At 32.6% G+C, this 18,580-nt stretch overlaps 1 protein-coding gene across 1 annotated transcript; it reads right to left on the bottom strand.

Moving 5' to 3' along the window:
- Nucleotides 1–7,017: 7,017 nt before the first annotated feature.
- LOC139520572 (hippocalcin-like protein 4) lies at nt 7,018–9,233 on the bottom strand. Its single transcript, XM_071313362.1, has 3 exons — nt 9,045–9,233; nt 7,603–7,872; nt 7,018–7,260 (listed from the first exon to the last, which is right to left on the bottom strand). The coding sequence occupies exons 1-3, from the start codon at nt 9,147–9,149 to the stop codon at nt 7,048–7,050; spliced, it is 588 nt and encodes a 195-aa protein (XP_071169463.1). The 5' UTR covers nt 9,150–9,233; the 3' UTR covers nt 7,018–7,047.
- Between the last annotated feature and the right edge of the window lie 9,347 nt (nt 9,234–18,580).

Below are 18,580 nucleotides of genomic sequence, written 5' to 3'. Positions count from 1 at the left end.
TTCAGACATTATTTTCAATATAATGAAATGTTTTCCGACTTTCATACAAGTGAGAGGTTTAGCTAGCTATAAAACCAGTTTTAATCCACGATTTTCTGCATACAAAAGTACATGTGCAAGTCAGGAATATCAAAGTGTTTTCCATTCGTTTGATGTGTTTGAGCTTTTGATATTGATCTTTCCGATTTGATTTTATACTATTTGCACACGATAATACTAATTATACTCTCGTTCGATACTTTCAGTATTTCCGGTTTATCCCAGTGCTGGCATAAAAACTAGATACTGTAAAATAACGAACCAAACAGGATGCCAGAAAACTGACTTGACAAACCCAAGCAGCGATCCAACCGATATTGTATCAAAAATCATACAGGGAATACATGCAATACCAGGGATATCCTATGTTATCAAGATTAAAACACTTTCTGGAAAAGTTTGTGTTAGTAGTGCTACACACATGCATACTGGATTGACAGCAAAGATTCTCATTTCGTTTATAATAATGTTCTTGTTATATAACAAATATTAAACATATTTGTAATATTTTATTTGTTTTGTACATAGTAATAGGCATTGTTTATACTTTTAAAACATGTATAAGTTAACAGGTCTTTTATTAACTTGACGAAATTCAATTTTGTCATCTTGTAACGTTGATAACCTAAAATTAACATTGTATCCATTTTGTTATCTTAGTCATACATATTATTCAAGACTTTTTTTCTTAATTATTTAAGCCTTTTTTAGCTCACCTGGCCCGAAGGGCCAAGTGAGCTTTTCTCATCACTTTGCGTCCGTCGTCCGTCGTCGTCGTCTGTCGTCTATTAACTTTTACAAAAATCTTCTCCTCTGAAACTACTGGGTCAAATTAAACCAAACTTGGCCACAATCATCATTGGGGTATCTTGTTTAAAAAATGTGTCCGGTGACCCGGCCAACCAACCAAGATGGCCACCATGGCTAAAAATAGAACATAGGGGTAAAATGTAGATTTTGGCTTATATCTCTGACCAAAGCATTTAGAGCAAATCTGACATTGGGTAAAATTGTTTATCAGGTCAAGATCTATCTGCCCTGAAATTTTCAGATGAATCGGAGAACCTGTTGTTAGGTTGCTGCCACTAAATTGGAAATTTTAAGAAAATTTTGCAGTTTTTGGTTATTATTTTGAATATTATTATAGATAGAGATAAACTGTAAACATCATAATGTTCAACAAGGTAAGATCTACAAATAAGTCAACATGATCAAAATGGTCAGTTGACCCCTTAAGGAGTTATTGCCCTTTATAGTAATTTTTTACCAATTTTTCGTAAATTTTTGTAATCTTCTACAAAAATCTTCTCCTCTGAAACTACTCGGCCAAATTTAATCAAACTTAGCCACAATCATTATTATGGTATCTAGTTTAAAAAATGTGTGCGGTGACCCGGCCAACCAACCAAGATGGCCGCCATGGCTAAAAATAGAACAAAGGGGTAAAATGTAGATTTTGGCTTATAACTTTGAAACCAAGCATTTAAAGCAAATCTGACAAGCGGTTAAATTGTAAATCAAGTTAATATCTATCTGCCCTGAAATTTTCAGATGAATTGGACAACTGGTTGTTGGGTTGCTGTCACCCAATTGGTAATTTTTAAAGACATTTTGCCATTTTTGGTTATTATCTTGGAATACTATTATAGATAGAGGTAAACTGTAAACAGCAATAATGTTTAGCAAAGTAAGATCTACAAATAAGTCAACATGACCAAAATGGTTGGTTGACCCCTTAAGGAGTTATTGCCCTTTATAGTCAATTTTAACAATTTTCATTAATTTGTTAGATTTTTGTAAATTTTTACAAAATATTTTCCTCTGTTATTAAAGGGCCAAGTTTATTATAGATAGAGAAAATTGTAAGTAGCAAGAATTTCAGTAAATAAAGATCTACAAATACATTACCATCACCAAAACACAATTTTGCCATGAATCCATCTGTGTAATTTGTTTAATATGCACATAGACCAAGGTGAGCGACACAGGCTATTAAGAGCCTCTAGATTAATATTATTCCAGCCTATTTTTTTTATATTATTCCAGCCTATTTTTTTTATATTATTCAAGCCTTTTTTTTTTTAATTATTCAAGCCTATTTTTTTATATTATTCAAGTCTATTTTTTTATATTATTCAAGCCTTTTTTATATATTATTCAAGCCTTTTTGTTATATTATTCAAGCCTATCCTTTTTTTTTTTATATTATTCAAGCCTATTTTTTTTATATCGTTCAAGCTTATTTTTTATATATTATTCAAGCCTATTTTTTGTTGATGTCTGTTTAAAATCTTATTCATAATTCTGATCCTTTTATTGAACGAGGACCGAGTCATATTTGGTGGACAATTTGAAACAGTATGTAATGTAAAAAAATATATTGGGAACTAATTAAGGTGGAACCTAACACCTTCACTAAAATTAATTTGGCTCGTTTAATTTTCATAAAATTTTGACAAAGTATTTACTTTGACCCTTTGACAAAAATATAAAAATTTCAAAACATTTGAACCAACCATTTCATCAGAAAAAATACACTGGTTATATAGCAGTTTGACAGACACCAATGTTGGTCATTGAGAAGCTTGATATTCCCTTAGTACAGCTATTTGTAAGATCCAGGCACAACACAACGTAATTAAAACGCTTAGCTGATTTTACAGAGTTATCTCCCTGTAGTGTTAGGTACCATCTTAAAGTCTGTAAAACTTTTTTTATATCAAATCATTAACTTACACGAGGTAAACTCGAAACAAAAAGATTATTGGCTGAAAAAATATAAGAGGCAACAGCAGTTCATTGAAGTTACATGAGATCTCGTACAAAACTTACATATCAAGTTCAAAAGATATATAATTATATATCAAACGCGATACCAATACACTTATTTTTTATCTCAATCATTTAAACAACAGCAACATCAGAGCTTGCTATAGAAAACTATAGAACACCATTCAGGGGAAACATGTTCCCCTATAATAGCGATAATAAAGTACATATAAAGGTACATGTACAACAATTGTATATACATGTGTTATACCAGATTATGTATTATTGTACAGCTATCAAAAATGAAGAAAAATCCATATCGCTAAGCAAGCTATGAAATCCCCAAAATGACAACTTGATGATGTAAAACACTTCAAACGAGAAAATCAATGATCTGATTCATGTACAGAACAATAAAAAAAAACCTAAACTAACAAAAGTGATATTTTAAATACGAGAATATTTGGAAACTCTTCTATTCGTTTCATAAATAAACCATTGTTCTACTCTTCTATTTTAAACGCGATATCACAACTATCCAGGACATTTGGAATTCAGAAACTACAGATTTTATAGCTGTACTGAAATTTATAGGAAGCTAATTGATCGGAGAAATTGTATTTCAGAATTTTCAAAAATTAAACAGGCAATTCCTAATGCAAATATTGAAATCTTGCGGAAACCAGAACTTACATTATGAAAGTAAATTAAAGATATCAAATGACCTTTAGATCATAAACTTAAACAACCAAACAATCAAACCATCAAAGTTAAAACTCAAATATATTCGTACGGTTTTAAATAAAGATGTATCTCAAAAATGTCAAATTAAGTGAGAGGAAATATTTGGAACAAATATACCTTGGGAAAATATGTGGTCGGGATTTAAACATTTGAAAATTGAAAATAAAGTAAAAGAATTTCAATGGAGATCCATGCACAATATTTCATATACTAAAGAAAGATTTAAAAAAATGTAGATTTCAAATGGAAAATGCCACATTTGTCTATTTAATGAAAGTAATATAGAAACCCTGCAACACTTATTTTTTAGTTGTAGTACTGTGATGTTAATTTTAAAAAATCTCCAAGAAATACTAATCAAATCAAACATAGGAATAAATTATTCTTTTGTTGAAAAGGACATTATGTTAGGTAAAAACAAGGGAGAACTAAAATATGATAATTTTTTAAACATAATTATCATATATTTTAAATGGACACTATGGAAAATTAGGAATTCAATAAATTGAACAAAACGCCTAAAGCACAGCAAGATATAATAATATCTGGAAAAAAAACTTGAAAAAAAAATCTAAAATTTGTTCTCATTTTGAAAGGCGTTGACATCATTGATAAGACAAAATTGGAGTCGGCAATAATGAAAATTTAGAAAGTAAATATAGTATAAGTATACACTTATTGTAAATCCAAGGTAAAAGGTGGACTAGATTTTTATTACCTTCTATTTCCCCTGGATAGATGGTTCATTTTGTAAACAGGGACCCTTAGCCTGTTCCTGGACGTCTAAGGTAATTGTATACAGGAAATATTTAGGAATAAAACGTTTATATGTCTTTAAAAAAAAATAGTATACAGCAACAAACGACAATAAGTGTATTAGAGGCACCTAACTTGGGATGGGCACATACAGATTGTTACGAGGAATAAAATGTTTGCAGTCGCCTAACCCTCCCCTAACTTGGAACAGATTATATAAAATCTAATCTAGATCCCGGTTCTGTCAAAAAAAATGTTAGCCTTACATATTTTTCTGTAAAAGTATGAACAAATAGAGGATGTTAAATTATAGGAATTGGAAGATGTGGTACCGTATGATTGCCAATGAGACAACTCTCCACGAGAGACCAAGCGACTGGAATATGTTAAAATCTCTCTCATACTAAAAAAAAACATAACTGTAAAATATAAGGGCATATATACAGTACAGGCCCCGTGGATACATTCTACAAATAATACATGATGGGCTTAATTTATAGATTTTAAGCACTTTTTTGTTTATTATCTTATGTTATAGTGTTCTTCTTTTTGTCTTTGTAAATAATTATCCTTTTCTGTTTACTCCATTCCGTTGTAATTCCATGTTTACGTGGCTTGGTACTTATACATCCCGCCAATGTGTTGATGTGCTGTGGTAACTTTTTGTATTCTTGTCATTCATTTTTGCTTATTGGCTTTGTCTTTATGCCATTTTGTTTTTCTTTGTTGGCACGTTTGTTTGTTTTATGGTAATTAGAATTAGAACACAATATTGACTCCTGTACCCCTATTTTGATATTTTTACCTATTATGTCTGTTTGTTTTGTTTTGAGACCAAGCGACTGGAATATGTTACAATCTCTCTCATACGCAAAAACCCACAACTGTAAAATATAAGACATATATACAGTGGATACATTCTACTTACCCAAACAGCGTACATTTCAAATAGAATGTAACGTTCCATTTATGTACATGTCGTCATTGTGTAATTGTGCTATCATGGTAAATTTTTGTATTCTTGTCTTTTAATTTCATATGTGTACTTTGTCTATATGTCTTTTTTGTGTTTCTTTTTTACATATTTGTGTGAATTTTGAGTTATTACGATAATAAACTGTTGATTGTTTTACTCTTCTACCTTTTCTGTTTGTTTTGTTCACACATCGTTGTCAATATAGTGGATTTTTATGCGACTGACATACAAGTGAGAAGTTTGGCTAGCTATACCGGTACACCAGGTTTATAGATATAGGAAGATGTGGTTTGATTGCCAATGAGAACTCTCCATCCAAGTCACAATTTATAAAAGTAAATCATTATAAGACGAGGTTCGGTCTTCAACACGAAGCTTTGGCTCACACCGAACAACAAGCTATAAAGGGCCCCCAAAAAATACTAGTGTTAGTACAGTAAAACCATTCAAACGGGAAAACAAACGGTCTAATCTATTTAAACAAAAAAACGAGAAATTAGAAACACTTATGAACCACATCAACAAACGACAACTGACTTAGGACAGGTGCAAACAAATGCAGCGGGTTTAAACTTTTTAATAGGTACAAAATGAACCAACGTTCACCCTTATCTGAAACAATAGTGTAACATCATAACATAGAAAGACACACTATGAAATATTAACTGAAATGGCTTAACTTAATAAAACATATAACATATTAAGTGGATTTTACTTTTTTCTAATGCAAAACAAACCGGACAATATCATTCAAGTATCCTAACTACTAGTATTTATGCTGTGTTATTGTTAACTTGTTCTCGACCAGGATATAAATAAAATATTTGCCACTTCCAGCATACAGCAATCAATCAAACAGCTAACCATTCATACGTCTTTACATATTCAAGAAGTCACTTAAACTTTAGGATTTGGATACTATAAAAAATAAAGAGATGTTGTATGATTGCAAATGGAACTACTTTCTACCAAAGTTAAAATGAAGTGGATGTAAGCAATATTTAATAGCTAAATAGGAAACCGTGCAGCCGTCAACAGCGAGAAACCCCATACCGCATTGGCGACTATAAAAGACCACGACATGAAAAATATGCTTGTCAATAAAATTGTAAATTTCGAAATAAACATGTTCAAGATATTAAAACTAAATAGCCGTTCCGTTCAACTTAATATCTTTAATCAGTATTCGATGAATCAAATTCAAACAGTTATATTTTGTGAATTTTAAATGCGGGGTTTTTTTTTCAATCTGCCGGAAAAGAATTTAATATTTTTGTGATTTTTTTTTCTTTAAATTTAACAAATTCATAAACTTCTAGATATAAAACCAAGTATTAGAATATGTCTTCTTTGTGTGTACCGTAGAACTAAACAATAGCTTGTGAACCAATAGAAAAGGGATATCCCTTATTTTGCTGTTGTAGAAAAGGAAAAAAGAAAATGAAGCCTTTTTAACATATAAGGGGGGGGGGGGGGATCATTCCATTTGGAAAATCAACCCCTGAAAAAAATAATACTGTATTCTTGACTACTTCCGCGCGCCTCTGACTGAATTTATAATATAATTGTTATAGAGTATGTTAATTAATAACATGTGTTGATATCAAGCTATTATCATATCCATTCTGTCGAAACTTTTAATTCAATTTCATTTCCCTTAATCCTTTTGTGAAAAAAATGTATACAATGTTTATGACTTGATGTACACAAACATTTACCACACGTTTAGCAGGAAAGATTTAACTTTAATTTTAACTATTAAATCATTTATTAGGATCCACACAAACTTCGGTAAACAAGGAACTACTTAAAACAGGGAAGTTCTTAAAAAGAATTCTGTTTTCAAGGAACATGTCAGTGAATTCATTTTGTGTCAGAAATTCCTTTCCTTTATCATAATCTTCAAATAATTTTTGTGTTAATTTATGTGCAGCTAACCCATCTTCCTTATCTTCTTCTGTCATTTTTAATGCAATCTGGAAAAGAGAAAAGCATGCTTGAAGAATGAGGTAGGCTTATATTTAAAGTCAAGTGATTTTTATATGCAAATCATTATTTGTAATTGTATATATCACTTGATCTAAGTTCGACTTGTATAATGGAATTTTATGCGACTATCATACAAGTGAGAGGTTTAGCTAGCTATAGGACCAGGTTTTATCCACTATTTCTGCTTATAATGAACATTTACCATAAACATTTACAATGGGGTACTTCCTTGGGTAAAAGAGATCTTCCAGCTCATTTAGATAAATTTAACAAACCAGTGACAACAAATAGAATCAATATAATTTTATAATCCCATACGATACTAGTACCTTAAATATTTCTGCCATTTCCTTCTTTTCAATCCTGCCATCCCCGTCTATATCGAATAGTTCAAACATCAACCTGATTTTACAGAAAATATTTGGATCACTTTCATTGCTCAAATACAGTAAAAATTCTGCAAAGTTTATATTGCCACTGTTGTCTTTATCAATAACTCTGAAGTAGTGGTGGGCAAAACTGTCAGCTTCATCCCCGAAGAACTGTTTCAAGTATTCTTTGAATGTCTTGAGACTCATCAAGGCCTTCGGTGATATTTTCTGTAAGTATTCAGATAATATAACTCTTCGAGTAATTATCCAGTTTGATATTTTACTAAAACAGGTGTACAAATAAATTTATGAGATAGTTGTTTAATATTTACTCAAATAGTACCGTGTAATCTGTTTATTCCATGAACGATCGCGGTTGACTACAGTTCATGTAGTTGTCCTCTTCATGGCTCTAAGCATTACTTTTTTTTCTTACAAAATCAATGGTAACACCTGACAAAGCGCTATAACTAATAATTGATTACAAGATAAAACAATAATAATGTTACATCTTCATTTAATGCACTTAATTGTTTTGGACCGGAGAAGAGGTCTTCGAACCTCGCTATCCTCTATAAAATTCTTACGTCGTCTTTCCTCGAATGTGACCTACTGATTTAGACTTATCACAGACTTTATACTGACATGAGCAATACGGCGGTTGTCACATGTAGAGCAGGATCTGCATCTGAGATCACCACCGGATTTTGATGCGGTTTGTGTTGCTCAGTTTTTGTGTTTCTATGTTTTGTTTTATGCACTGTCTTATTTGTTTTTGATTTTTCGCATTTTGCCGTGGCATTGCAAATGTGTTTTCGACTTTTTTTTCCTTTTACTAAAGAATAGCAACAATATATCTTCACTTATTTTTTTTATCAAAGAGTTCAAGGGCTATTTTATACTAAATTTTACGGTATCATATATGTGCGTGTTCTGTTAACAAAAATAAATTTGAAATGACCTTCATATACAAAATGAAAAATCTGTGTTAATAGCATGTTATGATTGAAAATTCCACTAATCACCAGAGACCAAGGGACGAGGATGTAAACAATTGAAATGTACAAATGAACTTCAACAATGAGCAAAACCCATACCGTTTAGTAAGCTATAAAAAGCTCCTGCATGACAAAAGAGGACAGTTTTGTTCCTTGATGTTATGTTTGTTTTCCAATACTATTCCGTTTGTATACATCATTTTATGTGTTATCGTGTTAATTTTTCTCTCTTCCCATAATAAATACAATAAACAGCGACCAACTTTCAATCTTTAACTTTCGTATATATACCCTTAATAAAAGAAGAAAAATCCAAAACACGGAAAGCACATACCAATGAAGGTATATCCCTGATATATAAAATTTCGTTTTAACAATGAATACAGATTTTTTTTAACTTACCAGATATTCTTTATAGGATTCTTTTATTCTTGTTTTGTCAAAATTTGTATGCATGCGCAGGAATTGGACCTCTTTTTCTGGTAACTTTTCCAGTTTATTTCCCATGGTGTTAAAAAAAGTTTTATAAACAAACAATTATTGTCTTAAATTTCTCCAATATGTACATTTTAACCATCGTAACAAGCTTTCACTTCCGGAATATTTTTATCACAGGAAATCTGGTTTAAACAATGACATTAATTCTATATATCATATAATACATTTCGCCTATACAGCTTTAATACGATATTGATTTTCAGAATATCATAAAAATTGTCTTACAATGATACATTTGGGCAACTGTCAACCTGAGAACAAAGGAAAAAGGTTGTTAACATCTATAGATAACCGTACGGCCTTAAACAATGAGCAAAACGCTTACTGAATAGTATGCTTTAAAAAATTCTTGGTATGACAAAATATGAAACAATCCATAAGAGAAAAACAAACGGCTTCATTCATGCTGAGACCAATAAACGAAAACCAAATACGTCAAACTGCAACCAATGCAAACACAACCACTGAAATACAGGTTCCTGCTTTGAGACATGCACTTAAAGAATGTGACAGGTTAACATTGGATAAAGAACTAGTTTAAACCGATTAAGAAGACGCTAATCTAGTTGACAAAAATACTAACACATTCAAAAAGGACCAAGACCGAGATCGTCGACAGGGTAATCAACTTGAAACTTATTACACATGTTCCCCATGATATGATCGTATTAGTTTATAATATAAATGTTCAATCGACTAGTATAGAAACGTAACAGTTACTCAACCTCATAACTGCACGCCATCCCCTCTTTCCACCCATAACCAATGACGCAAAAAAACATTTATTTCAGTCGCAAGCACTAGACTAAATATCAATAATTATAAATATGGACAACGGGAGAAAAGCAATGACTATGGTGCCTGTGGTTCAGTACACAATTCAGTACAACCAATTGTCTTTCGTGCATACCATTGTTATTTGAATTTCAGTTTCAGTTTTCCCTAATCTGAGTCCCTTATTTGCAAATATAGTTTGACAAAAACTTATTGATACTAAGCTTCACCTTTAAACTAACATATACCTTTATGACCATACAATTAAACCTATTTTAATGTACGGCAGTGAAATATGGGGAATGTTTTCAACCACTTCAGTGGCATGTAAGAAGAAGAAAACGATTATATTTTACAAAAGGTTTATTCAAAAGACATATCTGAAAAGTCACACACAAAATTCATGAAGTGTTTTCTTGGGGTTCACAGAAAGCAAGTTGTCTGAATTAGGAAGATTTCCTGTATATTTTTTATTTTTTTTTAGCAATGTTAAAATGTGCTCATAGGTTAGAGAACACAAACGATGGTTTATTATATGATGCATATATTTGTAATAAAAGATGCATATATTTGTAATAAAAGGTTACATGCAAACAATATCACTACATGGTTTTCTAGTATTAACTATTTAATGACAGAACTAGACTTACCAAACTTAAATGTAAGTGTTGGCCGTTTATGTACTATGTTAAGAATAAATTATGTACAAGTTTTCGTAATATTGGAAAAAAATAGAGAAAATACTGTTGAATCAGGAAGATGTAAACTCTTGACCTATTTTTCAATTAAACATTTTTTTGGTAGAGAAAAATATCTGCAATCAAAAGAATTTTAAGATAGACAAGCACTATGCAAGATCAGAATAAGTTTTTTCAACCCCTAAAAGTAGAGACGGATAGATATGCAAAAAACCTATATAGATAAATCACAAAGATTATGTAAAAAATGCACCTTAGATAAAGTTGAAGACGAAGAACATTTTATATATATGTCAGTGTTCCCTTTATAACTATTTAAGAAGAAAGAAAAAATATTATAATATTTTAACAGGTTGTAAACATTTTGAAAAGTTAAGCACAATTAGTGCCAAATTTAAATGGCTTTTTATTCAAGAAAACCTAGAGTTATCAAAAAGTATTGCAATTTATATTATCAAATAAATGTTTTGAACTGAGAAAACTATCAATATAGTAAAGATATTGTTTTATTTAAGACGTTGAGAATATTTGCCTGTTAATAATAGATATAATTGTTATGCCTTTTTTTCTAATGTGTGTGTGGCCATGATCTGGCTGTGGATATGTATATCAACATTATTGTGTCAATCAAAAAAATCATTGTAATAAATTACATTTGCTCTTCATTGGCCCTTTCATTAAAATAAAAATATCTTTAATAAATTAATATCTTATCTTATCTTATACATTGTATAATCTGTATATATTACAGCGTACGTAATTCCTTTTTAGTTGATTCTACACATGAAATGTATTTTTGCGAAAAGATATCAGAATGTGTACCTTTTTCATTCGACATAGTGACGGGCGGGTTTTTTTTTTCAAGCTTATTTTCGTAGTAACGACTTATGATACCGCATGCGCAAATGTAATTTTACTTTCGATATCATTTCCAAATCTGTCCAAGGCAATGACGTTATAAAACACAAAGGTAAGATAGTGATTTTCTGCTATTCTTGAGAAAACAAATTGTTTTGGTAAGATTACTTCTACTGTACACCAAAATAAAACTAAACTCCACTGAATTAGATCTACTAAATATATCTCTTATAAATGAGTTATATATTTACCTGTTTACAGTGGTTTTACACGATTATATATTTATAAATAAACATAACATTTGCAACTGTCTACTGAAAATGGTTTCAGTGAAAAAAATTTAAAAGGAAGAAAACTAATGTATTACAGACCTACAGATAATAATATTATAACTTTAAAATTGAAACTTTACATTTTTTTACTTTCGTTTTATATTTAGTCTGACTTTGATCCGATTTTGTGGAAATTACATGACCTACTTTGTTATATTCAATATCCTGTTACTATTTATAGCGTTTGGTTTATCTGTTTGCTACAGTAAAATTGGTTATTTAAAATATCTATCTGTAAATAAAATTGCGTCTTTTGGAGTATGCCTGGACAACGTATGTTTTGCAAATTTTCGGGTGAATACTGATTTAAATTTTCATTACTCATCAAAGAAAAGAACGACCATTTAACTTCAAAAAAAGGGGGGTAGGTTTTTTCCTTAAAAACATTCTGATCCCCAATTTTGATGAAAAGAAATATTGTGGTCAATCGGATGACAAAAAAGAATTATTATGAATTCAGATTTTCCCCATACCTTAATAAATTTGATTGATAGCGTCAAAAATATGTTTTGACTGAATAGTTTAATTAATTACCATACACGCCGCCACTTTGAAAGGTTGATGGTTGCACCCTAAAGCCTCGGTCACACCTTACCGGATAGCTCGAACGGACGCCTAACGGATAACTTTTTTTCAATCCGTTCATGTCTGTTAGACGTCCGTTTTTATCCGTTAGACGTCCGTCCATGTCCGTTGCATGTCCGTTAAGCGTACGTTTTATCCGTCGACGTCCGTTCTGTCCGGCGGAAAATTTTGAGCATGCTCAAAACTTTGAACGGACGTCCAACGGATACAATGTCCGTTGAACGTCCGTTAGGCGTCCGTTTTGTACGGTACTCGTCTGTTTCGTTTCCGTTTTGTATCCGTTACGTGTCCGTTATACATCCGTTGGAGGTCTGAAAGATAAATTCACCAACGGACTTCTACCGGACGTTTAACGGATAAAACAGATGTTGAACGGATGAGAAACGGACTTCTACCGGACATATAACGGATAAAACGGATGATGAACGGATCTGAAACGGACAAATGCCAATTGAAAATTTAGAAATGCAAATTATTGGTATGTCATATTTCTTAAGGTACATGAATTCTTATTATTCATAATCGATCTTAGAGTATAGGCCCGCCTTCACAATCAAGCAGTTCTTATTCAGGCCAGACACTGCCCTTTGGCAGAATTTTTGAAGAACAAACCAAAACCAGTTACACAGAAACATTTTGAATATTTATTCGATTTACATGTAATATTATTGTCGCCTTTGATTTTTCCGTATATCTTGTTCATCCGTTTATCCGGTACGCTACCGTTAGGTGTCCGTTTTATGCGGTACTCGTCTGTTGGATGTACGTTCGACATCCGTTCTGTCCGGTACGTGTCCGTTTCTCGTACGTTGCATATCCGGTGTGTGTCCGTTATGCATCCGTTAAACGTCCGTTTTATTCGGTCAGTACATCAACGGACTCCCAACGGATAACAATTTTGTCAATGGACAACTTTTATTTTCATCCGTTAGGCGTCCGTTCGTGCTATCCGGTAAGGTGTGACCGAGGCTTTAGAAGGAAGAGGTTATCAAAAGTTCACCAAACAAAATAATTGTTCATGTATACGATAGTAGAATGAACAGTCCAATAAAAGGAAGAAATACAATGCTGATCCATAATTTTTAAAAGCCTTTACGAGTTATGCCCCTTTGAAATATTAGTTATATGGAAAATTGTCTTATGAGCACATTTAATGAATGGCTATTATTTATGTTCAATAAATTCAAAATAAATTATTGCCATTCATTATAAATAAATTTCTATCAAAAATAAAGCTCAAAGAACTTTTTATCTATACTATTAAACGAGAAGACCTCATTTTGTGTGTCGCTTCTCTTCCTTCCACAATAAATTAGTCATCATGCCTCTGTGTTCTTTAGGTAACATGCAAAGTCGCATTTGTCATCCATTCTTATGATTATTCAGATTGAGTTATTTTGGGAGAAAAAAGACAAAATAGGTGTCCGGATATTGTTTCCGTTATCAGAGTGACTTTTAGTCATAGATAAGACTACCGGTTTTAAACATGCATAAGAATAACCAATCGTATGATAGATTACAAAAATGAAAAATAAATAATCCAATCAGAGCGTTCTCCATATCATGGTTTTTAGATCGCAAGAACCACAACTATTATACCTCCTTAGAGACAATCATGTTTTCGCGTTTATCCACCTATAAACTACGATTATTATACTACTATAATATACAAAGACTCTGTATTCTGTCTTCTTTTTTTCTGAAATATTTACTATCTAAGGGGTCATACCAGTTGTATATATATTGAAATAAGTAAACTGACATGTGGAAACAAGAATGTGTCCATAGTATACGGATGCCACAGCGGCACTATGATTTACTATGATTTACTATGTTTAGTGGACCGTGAAATGGGGTAAAATCTCTAATTTGGCATAAAAAAGAACATAGCATAGGGAACATATTTTAATTTACTAAGTTTCGAGTTGGTTGGACTTAAAATATAAAAAAAAAGATGTGGTATGATTGCCAATGAGACAACTCTCCACAAAAGACCAAAATGACACAGACATTAACAACTATAGGTCACCGTACGGCCTTCAACAATGAGCAAAGCCCATACCGCATAGTCAGCTATAAAAGGCCCCGATAAGACAATGTAAAAACTTCATCAAAAACCACCTCGAAAAATCTTTAACCTGAAGCGGGACAGACGGACGTCCGAACGAACGAACAGACTAGAAAACATAATGCCCATAAATGGGGCATACAAATTTATTGTTGAAAGTGAAAACTTTAACCTGAAGCCGGACAGAAGGACGGACGAACGAACGAACGGACGAACAGACTAGAAAACATAAGTCCCATAAATGGGGCATAAAAATTTATTGTTGAAAGTGAAGCTGTAGTGATTTGGCCAAAATGAAAGTAGGGTAGAGATTAAAGGGGGCAGGACTTATTCGGGACGTCGGGATCGGGTGTTTTTAAGCTCGGGATTTCGGGATTGATCTTAACGGGATGCGGGAATATTTTTTTTTTAATTTCGGAATATCGGGATATGAATTTCGTTAAAATACGCACCTCGGGATTTCAAGTTTTTAAGCCCGGGATTTCGGGATCAGGGCCCCTCAGACCACCCTTCAAATGAGCCTTAGTCATTAATACGAGATTCAAATCCTACCATTGGCATGTTAATAGGGCTCTCAAAAGGAAAAGCACTGATGAATTGTCCTAGATGCACATTTTATTAGAAAAATAATGGTCTATAAGCAGTTTCATTTATTTCATGTTTGAAGCGGTGCAAATTTTTAATTTAATTTGACTTTTACCAAAAAATGCAACTGTGCCCCTTTAATAGCAGATTTATTTCTATATTGCTATGAATCTCAGTTTATGACCAAACTCAGTAAAGACCCATCATTGTTACATTTGGTTGATACATTCAAAAATACCTACCGTTATCTGGATGATATTTTTTCGTTGAATAATCCAGAGTTCTCTAAATATACTTCAGAAATTTACCCAAACGAACTTACTTTAACTAAATCTAACATAAACAGCAACAGTTGTCCTTTTCTAGATTTAGACATTTCAATTTCAAACGGGAAACTTCACACTAAAATTTACGACAAAAGAGACGATTTTTCATTTCCGATTGTTAATTTTCCTTTTTTAGACGGCGATGTGCCTTTGGCTCCATCATACGGTGTTTATATATCGCAACTCGTTCGGTTTGCCCGTGTGTGTTCTGATGTCATAGATTTTAACGAACGTAATCAATGCATCACTGGTAAATTGTTGTGTCAGGGATTTCGATACCATAAATTACTTAAAACTTTTACTAAATTCTTTCATAGATACAAAGATTTGATTAGTAAATTTGGCTATACCTGTAGAAAGCTTATTAAAAATGGTATTTCACATCCTAAATTTTATGGTAATATTGTACTTAAAGCGAGGAAATCACTATGTGATCCTTGTAAACTCATCGAACCTTTAAACAAACTTATAAGTAAGGGTTATCGTACCGATATTGTAATAAGATCTCTGAATATAGTTCACATTGGCACTAATATTGATATTGTCATTAGCAAATTAAAACATAACTAAATTTCATTATCTTTTGAGGCGAGATGTATAGAGACACAGACACGTTAACTTTTATTTCTATAGAAGTCGCTCTTCACTATACTACTACCTGTCGATACATTTATTTTTGGCATTGCACAAGTCATGTCTTCTTTGACTATTAATGACGTTAAAATACTAAATCCCTGTGATGTGTTTTAGTCGATTTTAGTCTCTGATGCATGATTTTTTATTATTAATTGGTTTTGGCTTTTAACTAGCTGTCAGTAACTGCGAGTACTCTCAAATCGTATTGTCTTGTTAATTCGACCTGTTGATACTGTTTATAATGCTTTTTTGTCATTTTTTATTTATACGGATCTTGTCTGTACACCAGCTTTGATTATTTGTAATATCTTCACTTATTCTTACAACATTTGTATAAACTTCAAGATTATAAAAAAAACGGTTTTTTTCTAAAGTGAACATTGATTGGTTAAATATTTCTCAGTCATGTCCTGTTTTTGAATTTGTTTGTTAGCTTTTTGGTCATGAATGTTTGTCTCTAATATTTAATTAACTGTGCATTTGTATTCAGATATCGCAGATCAAATTTATTCGTTCATTGTTTAATCATACGTTTTTTGATTGAGTTAAGTCTGCCAATTGATATTTTATCGTATGTTTTTCTTTGTTGTGATGTTATGCTATTGTTTCAGAAAAAGGGAGAAGGTTTGGATCCATTAAAACGTTTAATCCCGCTGCAAATGTTTGCACCTGTCCTAAGTCAGGAATCTGATGTACAGTAGTTGTCGTTTGTTTATGTAATATATACGTGTTTCTCGTTTCTCGTTTTGTTTATATAGATTGGACCGTTGGTTTTCCCGTTTGAATGGTTTTACACTAGTAATTTTGGGGCCCTTTATAGCTTGTTGTTCGGTGTGAGCTAAGGCTCCGTGTTGAAGGCCGTACTTTAACCTATAATGGTTTACTTTTTAAATTGTTATTTGTATGGAGAGTTGTCTCATTGGCACTCACACCACATCTTCCTATATCTATTGTAGCAAAGGGGAAGAATAATTGTGGTATAAGGCCAGAAGCACCATCTAATACCTTAGATGAAATTCTCCAGTCATAATATCTTTTATGCGGGGTTCACACATTGCCGATTATTGCTCCCGTTTGAGATCAGACAGCGATACGACACGAAAAGTGAAAAAGTCGGATTAGTATCCTCAATTATCTGGAATGTCCTATTATTGTCTGAACGCAGTCGTTTTAGTTCGTAACAGATTCCTACTGGTCGGGAAGGGTCCGAATAGTTCGGCAAAGCAGCACCCCGACAGTTAGGTGCGTCCCGTAACATTCGGGGAAACTCAGCCGATTTTGTCTAGTCGGATTACAATCGTGCCTATGTCGTGACAGATTCTGCTGTATCGGATCGAATTCCTAACAATGTTCTGTGTATTCGGGACGGTGTCCTATGGAACGGGAATGATCTGGAGAAGTCCCGACAATAACAGAAAACAATACGACTGAGACCAGACAAAGCCGTTTGCAATGCGATAGAGCGGACCGTGATAGGATTACGTTCCGACAGTACCTGATCATCCCGATTATGCCGACAGTTTTCGAACGGATAACTCCGTCAGCGTCGGTTCACTGTCTTGTCACTATCTGATCTCTGTCGGATTACATTCGGTAGAATCGGGACGCAGTCGTGACAGACTCGGTCGAATTTTACCTGGCGAAAGATACAAATCGAATTTCCATCCACGATTCACAGGATCTTGATCAGACTTTTGACAAATTTTAATCGGGAATGGTCCTGTCAAGGACGGCAGTAAAAATCGTGAATGTGTGACCCCAGCTTTACAAAAATTCATCCTACAACAGTTTACAAGCTGTATATGCCCGCGATTTCGCGGGTGGGTTCTAGTATTATTTATATTAACAATAACAACGTACACACATGTTGGCGTATGAATACACAACGTCAGAGTGGGCGTGTCGCCATAAAAATTGACAACATTGAAAGTAAAACTAATAATTTTAACCAATCAGAAGACAGTAAATACACCAAATTTATTTATTACTGTATAGATATATATAGATTCCACAACTACAACAAGTGTATTACGATATTTCTCCACTCGAGACTTACATTTTGATATTTAAATAATTAAAATTTAACTGTTGAGAGTTGAGAAATATCGTAACACACGAGTTACAGTGGTGGAATCTGTTTCTCTAATGATTTTTATCCTTCCTTTTCAAAGAGGAAAGTTGTGTACTTTTGGTGTGACGTCATCAGGCATGGTCGCCTTTTTCATGACGTCACAATAAGAAAATTCAGAAGAAAACAAGAAAATTTAACGCCATAATTAAATTTCAACAAATTATTTGCCGCAAATAGATTTTTCACTAGTGAGGAGAAATATTTTTCTCACACTGGTCAGGAAATGTGAAAAAAGCACAAAAATTAAGAGAAATTTATGAAACTTATATTATAGGTTTATATTATCAATCTCTTTCAGGAGTGCAAAAATAAGTGCTGATCAAGTTATTTTGGAAAGAGTTATGCCCCTTGGAAATATTGATTTATATGGCAAATTGCAATTTGTTAGCACTCTCATTTGTTCAATGCTTCCCAGAATTTCATGAAACTTACATCATGTTTAAACAA

The sequence above is a fragment of the Mytilus edulis genome, chromosome 4, assembly GCF_963676685.1.
Source record: "Mytilus edulis chromosome 4, xbMytEdul2.2, whole genome shotgun sequence".
NCBI lineage: Eukaryota > Metazoa > Mollusca > Bivalvia > Mytilida > Mytilidae > Mytilus > Mytilus edulis.
Note: the sequence above shows the minus strand (reverse complement) of the source record. Positions and strands in the feature narration are given on the sequence as shown.

Excerpts from the sequence above, each read along its gene's own strand:
- LOC139520572 (XM_071313362.1), bottom strand. The coding sequence starts at position 9,149 with ATGGGAAATAAACTGGAAAAGTTACCAGAAAAAGAGGTCCAATTCCTG. Across the intron at positions 7,873-9,044 it reads AATCCTATAAAGAATATCTG|AAAATATCACCGAAGGCCTT; the intron begins GTAAGTTAAAAA and ends GAATACTTACAG. Across the intron at positions 7,261-7,602 it reads AAATGGCAGAAATATTTAAG|ATTGCATTAAAAATGACAGA; the intron begins GTACTAGTATCG and ends TCTCTTTTCCAG.